General features: G+C 42.7%; 1 protein-coding gene across 1 annotated transcript; it reads right to left on the bottom strand.

Moving 5' to 3' along the window:
* Nucleotides 1–7454: 7454 nt before the first annotated feature.
* On the bottom strand, nucleotides 7455–12442 carry LOC137313860 (erythroblast NAD(P)(+)--arginine ADP-ribosyltransferase-like). Its single transcript, XM_067979603.1, has 3 exons — nucleotides 12378–12442; nucleotides 9395–9526; nucleotides 7455–8356 (listed from the first exon to the last, which is right to left on the bottom strand). The coding sequence occupies exons 2-3, from the start codon at nucleotides 9438–9440 to the stop codon at nucleotides 7518–7520; spliced, it is 885 nt and encodes a 294-aa protein (XP_067835704.1). The 5' UTR covers nucleotides 9441–9526; nucleotides 12378–12442; the 3' UTR covers nucleotides 7455–7517.
* Between the last annotated feature and the right edge of the window lie 2357 nt (nucleotides 12443–14799).

Below are 14799 nucleotides of genomic sequence, written 5' to 3' on the forward strand. Positions count from 1 at the left end.
CTGATGGTGTCTCTGTGTCACTGTACTCAGTCTCACGTTTATCTCTCTCCCTCCGTAGGTGTCTCTGTCCCACAATATGCAGTTTCACCTTTATCCACCTCCCTCCGTTAGTATCTCTCTGTCTCACTCACTGTATTCAGCGTCCCCTTTATCTATCTCCCCCTGTTGGTTTCTCTTTGTATCACTCACTGTACTCAGTCTCACCTTCATCTATCTCCGTGTGTTTTCCTCTCTGTATCAATGTACTCAGTATCACTTTTCCATCTCCCTCTGTTGGTGTGTCGCTCTCTCATTGTAATCAGTCTCATCTTTATCCATCTTCATGTGTTTGCCTCTCTCTGAATCACTGGGCCCAGTTTCACTTTATCCATCTCCCTCTGTTGGTGTCTCTCTGTATCACTCACTGAACTCAGTCTCAACTTGATCTTCCCCACACAATACAAATAGTACAAACAGTTGTTCAAGAACAAGTGAAAGAGAAAAGCGTAGAGCAGCAGAAAGAAAGTGTACTTTAGGCACGACAGATAAAATAAAAACTAGAAGGCGCAAGGCGATTAACCCAGCATCAAAGCTGTAGCAGGGGGTTGGGAACCTGAGCAGGGAGACAGAGGAAAGCGTGTCAGGAAGGGACAGAAGGTATGGAGTAAAAGGTAAAGTGTTAAAAAAGGAAAAAGAAGGAACTAAGTGTCAGAAAACATATTTGAAAGTTCTTTATTTGAATGCACGTAGCATTCGTAACAAAATGGACGAGTTAACGGCACAAATAACTACGCATGGGTATGATCTTGTGGCCATTACAGAAACGTGGCTGCAGGGTGACAACGACTGGGAATTATATATGCCAGGGTGTTTAACAATCAGGAAGGACAGGCAGGAAGGAACGGGAGGTGGGGTGGCTATGTTAATAAAGGAAGGAATCACTGTAATACAGAGAAATTATATTGGGACAAAAGATCAGGACAATGAAACAGTTTGGGTAGAGATAAGGAATAATAAGGGGAAAAAACACAAGTGGGCGTAGTATATAGGCCTCCTAATGGTTGCAACACTGCTGGAAGAAGTATTAATCAGGAAATAGTCAGTGCATGTAATAAGGGAACAGCTATCATTATGGGGAATTAGAACTATCATATTAACTGGACAAATCAAATTTGGCAGGGCAGCCTTGAGGAAGAGTTTATTGAGTGTATTAGGGATGGATTTCTTGACCAGTATGTAACTGATCCTGCAAGGGGGCAAGCAACCTTGGACCTGGTCCTGTGTAATCAGCCAGGATTAATTAATAATGTCTGAGTTAAGGATCCCCTTGGAATGAGTGACCATAACATGGTTACATTCCACATCCATTGAGAGGGTGAGAAGGTTGGTTCTCAAACAAGCGTACTGAGCTTGCAAAGGGAGACTATGATGGTATGAGAGCGGAATTGATTAAGGTGGACTGGGAAAATAGATTAAAGGGTAAGACGGTACATGAGCAGTGGTGTTCATTTAAGGAGTTATTTTCAAAAAAAAAATATTCCACTGATGAAAAAGGGTGCAAAAGAAATGATAGCCATCCGTGGCTAAGTAAAGAAATTAAGGATAGTATCCGACTAAAAACAAGGACATATAAGGTAGCCAAACTTAGTGGGAGGATAGAAGATTGGGAAGTCTTAAAAGACAGCAAAAAGTAACTAAAGGATTGATTAAGAAATGGAAGATGGATTATGAAAATAAATTCGCAAAAAATATAAAAACAGATGGCAAGAGTTTCTATAGTTATACGGGGGGGCTAAGGCAAACGTAGGTCCTTTAGAGGATGAGATCGGGAAATTAATGGTGGGAAACATGGAGATGGCAAAAATGCTGAACAAATATTTTGTTTCAGTCTTTACGGTAGAGAACAATAAGAATATCCCAACACTGGACAAACAGGGGGCTCTAGGGGGAGGAGCTTAATACGAATAAAATCACTGAGGAATTGGTACTCGGTAAATTAATGGGACTCAAGTCGGATAAATCCCCTGGACCTGATGGCTGACATCCTAGTGCCTTGAGGGAAGTGGCAGCAGGGATTGTGGATGCTTTGGTAATAATTTTCCAAAGATCACTGGACTCGGCAAAGGTCCCGGCAGATTGGAAAACTGCTAATGCAACACCCTTATTTAAAAAGGGTATTTGGCAGAAGGCTGGAAATTATCAACCAGTTAGCCTAACATCTGTGGTGGGTAAAATTTGGGAGTTTATTATTAAGGAGACAGTAGCGGAACATTTGGATAAACATAATTTCATAGGACAAAGCCAGTATAGCTTTATGAAGGGGAAGTCATGCCTGATAAATTTGCTTGAGTTCTTTGAGGACATAACGTACAGTGTGGATAAAAGGGAACCAGTGGACGTGGTGTATTTAGACTTCCAGATGGCATTCGACAAGGTGCCACATGAAAGATTATTGCTCAAGATAAAGAATCACTGGATTGAGGGTAATATTCTGGCATGGGTGGAGGATTGGTTATCTAACAGGAAGCAGAGAGTTGGGATAAATGGTTCATTCTCGGACTGGCAACCAGTAGCCAGTGGTGTTCCGCAGGGGTCGGTATTTGATCCCCAACTCTTTACAATAAATATTAATGATTTGGAGGAGGGGACCGAGTGTAACATATCAAAGTTTGCATATGATACAAAGATAGGAGGGAAAGTAGAGAGTGAGGAGGACATAAAAAACCTACAGAGGGATATAGACAGGCTGGGTGAGTGGGCGGAGATTTGGCAGATGCAATACAATATTGGAAAATATGAGGTTATGCACTTTGGCAGGAAAAATCAGAGAGCAAGTTATTATCTTAATGGGGAGAAACTGGAAAGTACTGCATTACAAAGGGATCTGGGGGTCCTCGTGCAAGAAAATCAAAAATGTCGTATGCAGGTGCAGCAGGTGATCAAGAAGGCCAACGGAATGTTGGCTTTTATTGCTCGGGGGATAGAATATAAAAACAGGGAGGTATTGCTGCAGTTATATAAGGTATTGATGAGACCGCACCTGGAATACTGCATACAGTTTTGGCGTCCATACTTAAGAAAAGACATACTTTTTCTCGAGGCAGTACAAAGAAGGTTTACTCGGTTAATCCAGGGGATGAGGGGGTGGACATATGAGGAGAGGTTGAGTAGATTGGGACTCTGCTCATTGGAGTTCATAAGAATGAGAGGCGATCTTATTGAAACATATCAGATTGTGAAGGGGCTTGATCGGGTGGATGCGGTAAGGATGTTCCCATGGATGGGTGAAACTAGAACTAGGGGGCATAATCTTAGAATAAGGGACTGCTCTTTCAAAACTGAGATGAGGAGAAACTTCTTCAATCAGATGGTAGTAGGTCAGTGGAATTTGCTGCCCCGGGAAGCTGTGGAAGATACATCATTAAATACATTTAAATCAGAAATAGACAGTTTCCGAGAAGTAAAGGGAATTAGGGGTTATGGGGAGCTGCCAGGAAATTGGACATGAATTTAAATTTGAGGTTAGGATCAGATCAGCAATGATCTTATTGAATGGCGGAGCAGGCTCGAGGGGCCGATTGGCCCACTCCTGCTCCTATTTCTTGTGTTCTTATGTTCTCTCTGTTGGTGTCTGTCTGTGTCAATGAACCCAGTCTCACCTTTGTCCATCTCCCTCTATTGGTGTCTCTCAGTCTCACCTTTATCCATCTCCGTCTTTTGGTGTCTCTGTGTGTGTCACTCACTGTACTCAGTCTCACCTTTATCGACCTCCCTCTGTTGGTGCCTCTCAGTATCACCGTACTCAGTTTCACCTTGATCCATCTCTCTCTGTTCGTGTCACTCTCTATCACTATAGTCAAAGTCAAATGTCCCTATCTCCCACTGTTGGTGTCTCTCGGTATCACTGTACTCAGTGTCACCATTATCTATCTCCCTCTGTTGGTGTCTCTCGGTATCACTGTACTCAGTGTCACCATTATCTGTCTCCCTCTGTTGGTGTCTCTCTCTCTCTATCACTGGACTCAGTTTCACCTTTATTGATATCTCTCTGTTGGTGTCTCTGTGTATCACACACTGTTCTCAATCTCACCTTTATCCAACTCCCTCTCTTCGTGTCTCTCTGTTTCGCTGTACTCAGTCTCACCTTTATTTATCTCCCTCTGTTGGTGTCTCTCTGTATCTCTTACTGTACTCAGTCTCACCTTTATTCTTCTCCCTTTGTTTGTGTTTCTCTGTATCACTGCACACAGTAACAATTTTATCCATCTCTCATTGCCCATGTCTCTCTGTATCACTGCACATATTATCCGCTTTATCCATTACCCTCTGTTGGTGTCTCTCTCTCTCGATCACTGTGCTCAGTCTCACCTTTATCAATCTCCCTCTGTTGGTGTCTCTCTGTATCACTCACTATACTTAGTCTCACCTTTATCTACCTCCCTCTGTTGGTGTCTGTCTGCATCACTGTACTCAGTCTCACCTTTATCTTTCTCGCTCTGTTGATATCTCTCAGTATCACATACTGTACTCTGTCTCACTTTTATCTATCTCCTTCTGTTGGTGTCTCTCTGTATCACACGATGTACTCAGTCACATCTTTATCCATCTCGATTTGTCAGTGTCTCTCTCTATCACTGTACTCAGTCTCACATTTATCAATCTCCCTCTGTTGGTGTCTCTCTCTATCACTGTCCTCAGTCTCACCTTTATCTATCTCCCTCTATTGGTGTCTCTCTGTATCACTGTACGCAGTCTCACCTTTATCGATCTCCCTCTGTTGGTGTCTCTCTCTATCATTGTTCTCAGTCTCGCCTTTATCCATCTCCCTCTATTGGTGTCTCTCTGTCTCACTCACTATACTCAGTCACATCTTTGTCTATGTTCCTCTGTTGGTGTCTCTCTCTCTCTCTATCACTGTACTCAGTCTCACCTTTATCTATCTCCCTCTGTTGGTGTCTCTCTGTATCACTCGATGTACTCAGTCACATCTTCATCCATCTCGATTTGTCGGTGTCTCTCTGTATCACTGCACTCAGTCTCAACTTTATATATCTCCCTCTGTTGGTGTCTCTCTGTATCACTGCACTCAGTCTCAACTTTATCTATCTCCCTCTGTTCGTGTCTCTCAGTATCACTGTTCTCAGTCTCGCCTTTATCCATCTCCCTCTATTGGTGTCTCTCTGTATCACTCATTGTACCACAACTTTGACTATATTCCTCTGTTGGTGTCTCTCTCTCTATCACTGTACTCAGTCTCACCTTTATCCATCTGCCCCTTTCGGTGTCTCCATGTATCACTGTACGCCGTCTCACCTTTATCCATCTCTCTCTGGTGGTGTCTCTCTGTCTCACTGTACTAAGTCTCACTTTTATCAATGACCCTCTGTTGATGTCCCTCCGTATCACTGTACTCAGTCTCACCTTTTTCCATCTCCCTCTGTTGGTGTTTCTCTCCATCACTGAATTCAGTCTCACTTTTATTTCTCTCCCTCTGTTGGTGTCTCTGTATTCAATCACACTTTTATCTCTCTCCATCTGTTGGTGTAAAGGAGATGGTAAACCAGCTTTAATTTTATGAGTCGTGTCTGCATTTCGAAGATGGCAGAACGTTCTTGTCGGGATACTTGACAGATCCGGAGACTGAAGCACTTTTGGCAAAGCAGACCAGTTTTACTTTCTGGACTACGATCAGAAACTTACCCAAATAACACGGTCTGTGAAGATAACACCGAGACTGGAAGAAGCTAAAACTCACATTGGGCAAAAATGTGAAGCGCAGAACCCGAGGGATCTGGAGTAAAAGGGATCGAAAAGGGCATTCAGTGCTTCACATGCTCGTAAGCACTTACCATCATGCGTGTAAAATCGCCAATAATCTCAATATAGGGTATTTAGTAGCGCCTGTGAAAGGGAATATAATAAATTTTACGACAATGTTGTTACATTTTGATTCATTCAGTTAAATATTAAGAACACGAAAATGGCACATTGTTGTTCAACTTTCAAACATTCATGTTTATTCGATATTACAAATTCGTTCCGTGTTAATTTAATTCGACTGTTTCTCCTGTACAATTGTGGCTATTAGAGAATTAATTGAAGTTCTAATCCCGTTATAATTTGCTGTGCTGATATTTCTTCTGCTCTTTCTGAACTGTCCATACATGTGACTTACAATTGATAATGAAACAAAGAGATTCGATGTAAGGAACAAACTCTTTACAATTCAGAGTAAGAGCAGGGGTGTGGCCGATTACGGACCAAAATGGAGACATAATCTTGGAGGCAGAGGGGATGGCTGAGGTATTAAATGAGTACTTTGTATCTATCTTTACCAAGGAAGAAGGTGCTGCCAAATTCACAGCAAAAGAGGAGGTAGTTGATATACTGGATGGGCTTCCTCCTTCGTCGTTCACCTGACGAAGGAGGAAGCCTCCGAAAGCTTGTGAATTTAAAATAAAATTGCTGGACTATAACTTGGTGTTGTAAAATTGTTTACAATTGTCAACCCCAGTCCATCTCCGGCATCTCCACATCATTTCTTGATATATATTAATGATTTGGACTTGGGTGTACAGGGCACAAATTCAAAATTTGCAGATGATACAAAACTTGAAATTGTAGTGAACAGTGAGGAGGATAGTGATAGACTTCAAGAGGATACGGACAGGCTGGTGGAATGGGCGGACACGTGCCAGATGAAATTTAATGCAGAGAAGTGCGAATTGATACATTTTGGGAGGAAGAATGAGGAGAGGCAATCTAAACTTAAGGGTACAATTCTAAAGGTGTTACTGGGACAGAGAGACCTTGCTGTATATGTGCACAAATCTTTGAAGATGGCAGGGCAGGTTGAGAAAACGCTTAAGAAAGCATATGGGATCCTGAGCTTTATAAATAAAGGCATAGAGTACAAAAGCAAGGAGGTTATGATGAACCTTTGTAAAACACTGGTTCGGCCACAACTGGAATATTGTGCACAATTCTGGGCACCGCACTTTAGGAAGGATGTCCAGGCCTTAGAGAGGGCGCAGAAGAGATTTACTAGAATGGTTCCAGGGATGAGGAACTTCAGTTACGTGGATAGACTGGAGGAGCTGAGTTTGTTCTCCTTGGAGCAGAGAAGTTTGAGAGGAGATTTGATAGAGGTGCTCAAAATCATGAAGGGTCTAGACAGAGTAGTTAGAGAGTTTTACACAGCGAGTGGTTAGAATCTGGAATGCACTGCCTGAGGAGGTGGTGCAGGCAGCTTCAATAATGGCCTTCAAAAGGGAACTTGATAAATACTTGAAAGAAAACTAATTGCAGGGCTGCAGGAAAGGGTGGAGGAGTGGGACTAGCTGGATTGCTCTTGCAGAGAGCCAGCACGGACTGGAGGGGCCGAATGGCCTCCTTCGGTGCTGTATCCATTCTAGGGTTATTAGTTGCGGTCGATCCTATTTGCGACTGAGGCGACTGTTATGAAGAACAAACCCGATTACCCATTGTTATGGAAGTTTAGGGCAAGTTACAGCCAGCTGCAGGAATTTACTAACATTTTATACCGAGATGGAAACCAGCGCTGCCAGAATCCACAATCCGCCTAATGCTGAAATTCTAGCGTCCCCGCTCCGCAACACTACCATCTTCCCATCCTTGTCCTTTTCCACCTTCACATTGGTTCCCTTCAACCCGTCCTCCGTGAGTTGAATCTTGGTGCCATATTCCCTGGAAACAATCTTTCTGACTTGAAATTTCTCGTAAGGTGGAATCAGAATCTCCTTTTCATCAGGTTGATTCGAGCATTCTTGGATTGGGACACCGTACTGAGTGGTTATCTCCAACATCGTGTTAGTTTTTTCGGTCATGTTAATGAAGATAAGAGCCACCTCTTCATCAAGAGAGGAAGAAGCATAGTATCCAAATCGGATCTCTGCTCCCACGTTAGTGTCGGTCTGCATATTAAACCCTCTAAAAGTGGGATATGATTTACTGCCGGAATCGACTCGAAGTTTTTGGAGGGCAGTGGATAGAAGATAATGAAAACTTTTGAAGTTGAATCTCTCCGCGTAGATTGCGTCATTAACTCCGTACCGCCTAACGGCTTCATTGAACATGCTGTAGAACCTCGGGGTTTCTACAGTATAGGCATAAACCGCTAGCATGTGCTCTCTTCTCAGTTCACTCGGTATCTTGCATTTCATTTCTCTATCTGCAAACTGCCAAACGTCATTGAACGTTTGATTTTTCTTCCTCTCTTCCTCCATGTAGTTTATTGCGATTTCATCCGCTTCCGGACTCTGGGTGAATATGTAAGCTGCAGAGTTAGGTGCCATATCCAGATGGATGACATTTTTCTCGAACTTTTCGCTGACGCTGAGAGCAAGATTGTTTTGGTCTGTAAAACAAAGCAGGAATCTGATCAATCTACATCAACACTCTATATAGACATTTAGAATATGACCCAAACGGCGGGGCTCCGTCCAAGTTGCAAAGAGGAAGGGAGAACGTGAGATAAATGGGAAGCAAATGACAAGCCTAGGTCGTATGGATATTTAAAGTTAGTATGCCGGTACAGCAAGTGATTAATAAGACAAATGGAATGTTGTCATTTATTGCAAGGGGAATGGAATATAAAAGTAGAGATGTTTTGTAAAGTTGCACAGGGCATTGGTGAGACCACATCTAAAATACTGTGTGCAGTTTTGTTCTCCTTATTTAAGAAAGGACGTGATTGCTTTGGAGGCGGTTCAGAAAAGGTTCACTCGACTGATTCCTGGGAAGAGGGGGTTGTCTTATGAGGAAAGGTTGGACATGTAGGGCCTATATACAATGGAAGTTAGAAGAATGAGAGGTGATCTTATTGAAAATGTAAGATCCTGAGGGGACTCGTAGGGGTGGATGCTGAGAGGATATTTCCCCTTTTGGGGGAGACAAGAACGAGGGGCTGCAGTTTAAAAATAAGGGGTGTCCCATTTAAGACGGAGATGAGGAGAATTTTTTTTCTCTCAGAGGGTCGTGAGTCTGTGGAACTCCCTTCCCCAGAGAGCGGTGGAGGCAGGGTCAGTGAATATTTTTAAGGCTGAGTTAGATAGATTCCTGTTTAACGAGGGAGTTAAAGTTTATAGTAGGTAGACGGGAAAGTAGGGTTGAGGTCACAATCAGATCAGCCATGATCTTATCAAATGGCAGAGCAGGCTCGAGGGGGCGAAGACAGAATTCTTTTCAGGTGTTCCACAGATGTGAGGTCCAGGAAAGAAATCAGTTACATCATTGCGGCGAGTTTGCATTCCAATACAATGAGAATTGTTGGTTTCAATACCTCAACGTTGGAAAAACAAGGATATTTGATAAAAATCAAATCAACAGAATCAAGATCATTTGATTCAAACATCGAGATTTTTCATCGGCTTGAACGAGGAATGCAGATACTTACAATGAGACCATAGGACAATAAGCAGAGTAAGAAGCAAAGAGCGCATCGTTTCTGCCTTCCGTTCCCCGTCCGTCCAGGTGAACTCACTCCTGTCCGTCTGATCAGTGTCTCTTCAGGATCCACCCTTTTATTCTGAAGAAGTGCAGCGGAATTTGAACAGTTAACATGCGGCTCAGTAACACTGAAACTGAAAAGATTCGTCCTTGTTTCGATATGAGTGTGATCCAATTTACATAGAAACATAGCAACATAGAAAATAGGAGCAAGAGTAGGCCATTCGGCCCTCCGGGCCTGCTCGGCCATTTTAAATGATCAGGGCTGATCGTCTAAATCAGTACCCTGTTCCCGCTTTCTCCTCACATCGCTTGATCCCTTTAGCATTAAGAAATATATCTATCTCCTTCTTGAATACATCTAATGACTTGGCCTCCACTGCCTTCTGTGGTAGAGAATTCCACAGGTTCACCATCCTCTGAGTAAAGACATTTCTCCTCATCTTGGTTCTAAATGGCATATCCCTTATCCTGAGACTGTGACCCCTGGTTCTGAACTCCCCAGCCATCGGGAACATCCTCCCTGCATCTAGTCTGTCCAGTCCCGTTAGAATTTTATATGTTTCGATGAGATCACCTCTCATTCTTCTAAACTCTAGTGAATATAGGCCTAGTCGACCCAATCTCTCCTCATAAGTAAGTCCTGCCATCCCAGGAATCAGTCTGGTAAACCTTCGTTGCACTCCCTTCATGGCAAGGACATCCTTCCTCAGATAAGGAGACCAAAACTGCACACAATACCCCAGATGTCGTCTCACCAAGGCCCTGTATAACTGCAGTAAGAAATCCCTGCTCCTGTACTCAAATCCTCTTGCAATGAAGGCCAACAAACCATTCGCCTTCCTAACTGCTTGCTGCACCTGAATGCTCGTTTTCAGTGACTGGTGTACAAGGACACCCAGGTCTCATTGCACCTCCCCTTTTCCCAATCTATCACCATTCAGATAATAATCTGCCTTTCTGTTTTTACAACCAAAGTGGATAATCTCATATTTATGCACGTTATACTGCATCTGCCATGTTCTTGCCCACTCACCCAACTTGTCTAAATCACATTGGAGCCTCTTTGCATCCTGCTCACAGCTCACATTTCACCCAGGCTTTGTGTCTTCTGCAAACTTGGAAATTTTACATTTAGTTCCCTCATCCAAATCATTGATATATATTGTGACTAGCTGGGGGCCAAGCACTGATCCCTACGGTACCCCACTAGTCACTGCCTGCCACCCGGAAAAAGACCCGTTTATTCCTACTTTCTTTTTCCTGTCTATCAACCAATTCTCAATCCATGCCAGTTTATTCCCCCCAATTCCTATGTGCTTTAATTTTGCACACTAACCTCTTGTGTGGGGCCTTATCAAAAGCCTTCTGAAAATCCAAATACACCACATCCACTGGTTCTCCCCTATCTATTCTACTAGTTACATCCTCAAAAAACTCCCGTAGATTTGATAAGCATGATTTCCCTTTCATAAACCCATGCTGACTTTGTCCAATCCCGTTAATGCCCTCCAAGTGTTCTGTTATCACATATTTTTATAACGGACTCTAGCATTTTCCCTACTACTGATGTTAGGCTAACTGGTCTGTAATTCCCTATTTTTTCTCTCCCTCCTTTTTTAAATCGTGGGGCTACATTTGCCACCCTCCAATCTGTAGGAACTGTTCCAGAGTCTATGGAATTTAGGAAGATTATCACCAATGCATCCACTATTTCCAGGGCCACTTCCTTTAGTACTCTGGGATGTAGATTATCAGGCCGTGGGGATTTGTCAGCCTTTTGCCCCGTTAATTTCTCTAGCACTATTTTTTTACGAATACTGGTTTCCTTCAGGTCCTCCCTCTCACTAGGCCCTTTGTTCCCTAACATTTCCGGGAGATTATTTGTGTCCTTTGTGAAGACAGAACCAAAGTATGTGTTTAATTGTTCTGCCATTTATTTGCTCCCCATTATAATTTCCCCCCATTTCTGACTGTAAGGGACCTACATTTGTCTTCAATAATCACTGCACCTCCCCCCACCCCCCACCCCCCCACCGTTTATATACGAATCACTGTCTCAGTTTCCTTGTAGAGTCTGCACTTTCTGCCTTTGGAAGTTTATTGCAGCCAATTCCTGTTTTTTTTTGGAGGAAATCACAGTTTGATCATTTGAGCTGATTCTTGTTGTATGGTATTTACACGCGAGTGTGATCCTCTGGGGGAAGAGGCTTTCTGCTCTGAGGTTGTTTTTTTCATCTGAATCACCTTAATTTTTAGAAAAAGGAGAGGCATTTTCTGGTAAAAGAGAAACGAACCGAAACGGTTTGAAAAGACCTCAATGGGTTCAACAGTGAACAATGTTAGTTGGAATCTCGTCTTTATCACTTCCTGGTCAGTAAGTTCAGTCAAATAGACAGATCTTTAGTCACGACATTTCCATCTTAAAATTTCACCTGAGAGCACTTTTATTACCTGAGGTGCTGGGTGTCGAGTGGGGGGAGTGGACGGATCTAAACTCGGCAGGTCAACATCGCCAGATGTCATGATCTTGGTCCCCGGGGGCTTCAAAAATTAAAGCGTCCCCTCTAGAGAGAGTGAGTGAACACACTGCGTACTATGGTAAGTATCCATAGAGAGGAAGAAGGGTCCAGGGTCTCACCCTGTCTGAGCTGCCTAGGATGGGGTAACACTCTGATTTATCTCCCTCCATCGCTCTTAAAAATGAGAAGCATGGTGCTGAACAGGAGCGGGTTGAGCCGGCAACCCCGGTGTTAAACAGACCGCCCTCGGTCGCTGCCTGAACGGACACTTAGAGAATTACTATATCCGCGAGGGAAATGATGGCAACAGCGGCCCGTGGAACCTAATCTCACCGGGAGTAATCGGCTTTGAATCGGAAGACTGAGGGCAGACACCGAACATACGTTCGGAAACTACATTCACCTTACCTTGATCCTGCAGATTCTCCGTTTACTCGTGGAGGCTGCAAATTCTGCCTTTATAAACTCATTGCCGCCAATCAAGCGGTTGTTCCTATTTTTTTCCCCCAGCAAATCGCAGTTTGGTAATTGGGGCTGATTCTTGTTATGTAAGAATTGCGACATATCTCCGCCCTCTGACTGGAAGTTGGTGTTTTACGGAAAACTAAAAAATGGAAGTTTAAAAGGAGGCTAAAATGGTGCAAAATGGCTTGAAATTTGTTTCAAATGGCTTTAAAAGGGGGTCTTTAAGGGGGGTAGAAAGAGCGTTAAAATCGAATAAAAAAGGAGGTTTGAAAATTGGGTTCCCAAAAGGTAGTTAAAATGGGTGTAAAAGGGGTTTAGAAAGGGATTTTTAACAAGGGCGTTAAATGAGTATAAAGGGGGCGTTTAACTAGGGGTTTCAAAGGGAGGTTATAAAAGATGCCAAGAGGGATTTTAAATAGGGATTTAAAATGCCTATAAAAAGGGGCTTGACGGGGTTAAATGGGGTTACAATTGGTTTAAATTAGGCTTTGAAAAGTTTTAAAACGGGTACGAAAAGAGGGTTAAAGAGGGTTGAAGGAGAAGATTAAAAAGCATTAAAAAGGAAGGTAAAATGTCTTGCAAACGGAGTTTAAAATGGGTGTTAAAAAGATTAAAATTAGGTTTTAAGAGTTAAAATTGGTAAAAAAATGGGTGAAAAAAAATCGAAAAAGCTATGTAAAAGGAGGTTGAAAAGAGTTTTCGTAAAATTGGGGTTTAAAATGAGGGGAGGGAGACAGGACAGATTGACAAGGCTCACAAAAAAAAGCATACGGGATCCTGGGCCTCGGAAGAATGAGGAGAGGCAATATAAACGAAATGGTACAATTTTATAGTGGGGTGCAGAACAGAGAGACCTGGGGGTTCACATGCACAAATCTTTGAAGGTGGCAGGGCGGGTTGAGAAAGCGTTTAAAAAAGCATATGGGATCCTGGTCTTTATAAATAGATGTGGAGATGCCGGTGATGGACTGGGGTTGACAATTGTAAACAATTTTACAACACCAAGTTATAGTCCAGCAATTTTATTTTAAATTCACAAGCTTTCGGAGGCTTCCTCCTTCGTCAGGTGAACGATGTGAAAATGAAATCCTCGAAATGCCTCATTTCGAGGATTTCATTTTCACATCGTTCACCTGACGAAGGAGGAAGCCTCCGAAAGCTTGTGAATTTAAAATAAAATTGCTGGACTATAACTTGGTGTTGTAAAATTGTTTACAATTTATAAATAGAGACATAGAGAATAAAAGCAAATAACTTAAGCTAAACCTTCATAAATCACTGGTTGTGCCTCAGCTGGAGTATTGTGTCTAATTCTGGGCACCACACTTTAGGAAGGATATCAAGGACTTGGAGAAGGTGCGGAGGAGATTTACTATCATGGTACCAGTGATGAGGGATTTCCTTTATGTCGAGACACGAGAAAAGCTGGGCTTGTTCTCCGCAGAGCAGGGAAGGTTAAGGAGGCTTTTAATAGAGCTGTTCAAAATCATAAATTATAGAACCATACAATCATCGAATCATAGAATCATACAGCAGTCAGCCCATCGTCCCTGTTCCAGGTTTTTGGATGAACTATCCAATTATTCCCACTCTCCCAGCTCTTTACTCATAGGCCCGCAAATCTTTCCTTTTCACGTATATGTTACATTTCCTTCTGAAAGTTATTAGTGAATCTGCTTTCAGGCAGTGTATTCCAGATGATAAGAATTAAATGGTTCTATTTAATAGGGGTGCAGAAACAGAGAGACCTGGGGATTCACATTCACAAATATTAGAAGGTGATATGACAAGTTAATAAGGCTGTTGAAAAAAGCATGACAGGATCCTTGGTATCATTAATAGACGTATAGAGTACAAGAGCACGGAGGTTTATCAATTATCTTCAAACTGTGTCAGCTCGTTACCGACCATCCTGCTGGTTGAAATATTTTTTCCCTACCTACTCTTTCAAAATCTCTCATCATTTTTAACACTTTCATTGAAACCTTTATAAAACACTGGTAAGGCCTCAGCTAGAGTACTGTGTCCAATCACGGTCAGTACATGTTGGAAGACGTTGGAGAGAGTGCAGTGGAGATTGACCAGAATGGTGCCAGGGAGGGAGGATTTCAGTTATGTGGACAGAGTAGAGGAGTTGTATTAATCTCCTTAGAGCAGGTTAAGGGGAGTTTTATTCGAGGTGTTCAAAATGTTGACAGACTTTGAACGAGCAGATAGGGAAAAATTGTTTCAACCGGCAGGAGGGTCGGTAATGAGCTGACAAATATTGAAGGTCTTCAGAAGGACATATTGGCCTTGGAGGGAGTGCAGCGTAGGTTTACTGGAATGATACCCAGACTTCAAGGGTTAAGTTATGAGGAGAGAT

This window comes from Heptranchias perlo, unplaced genomic scaffold, assembly GCF_035084215.1.
Source record: "Heptranchias perlo isolate sHepPer1 unplaced genomic scaffold, sHepPer1.hap1 HAP1_SCAFFOLD_49, whole genome shotgun sequence".
Taxonomy (NCBI): Eukaryota; Metazoa; Chordata; class Chondrichthyes; order Hexanchiformes; family Hexanchidae; genus Heptranchias; species Heptranchias perlo.

Excerpts from the sequence above, each read along its gene's own strand:
- LOC137313860 (XM_067979603.1), bottom strand. The coding sequence starts at position 9,440 with ATGCGCTCTTTGCTTCTTACTCTGCTTATTGTCCTATGGTCTCATT. Across the intron at positions 8,357-9,394 it reads TATTGTCCTATGGTCTCATT|ACCAAAACAATCTTGCTCTC; the intron begins GTAAGTATCTGC and ends TTTGTTTTACAG.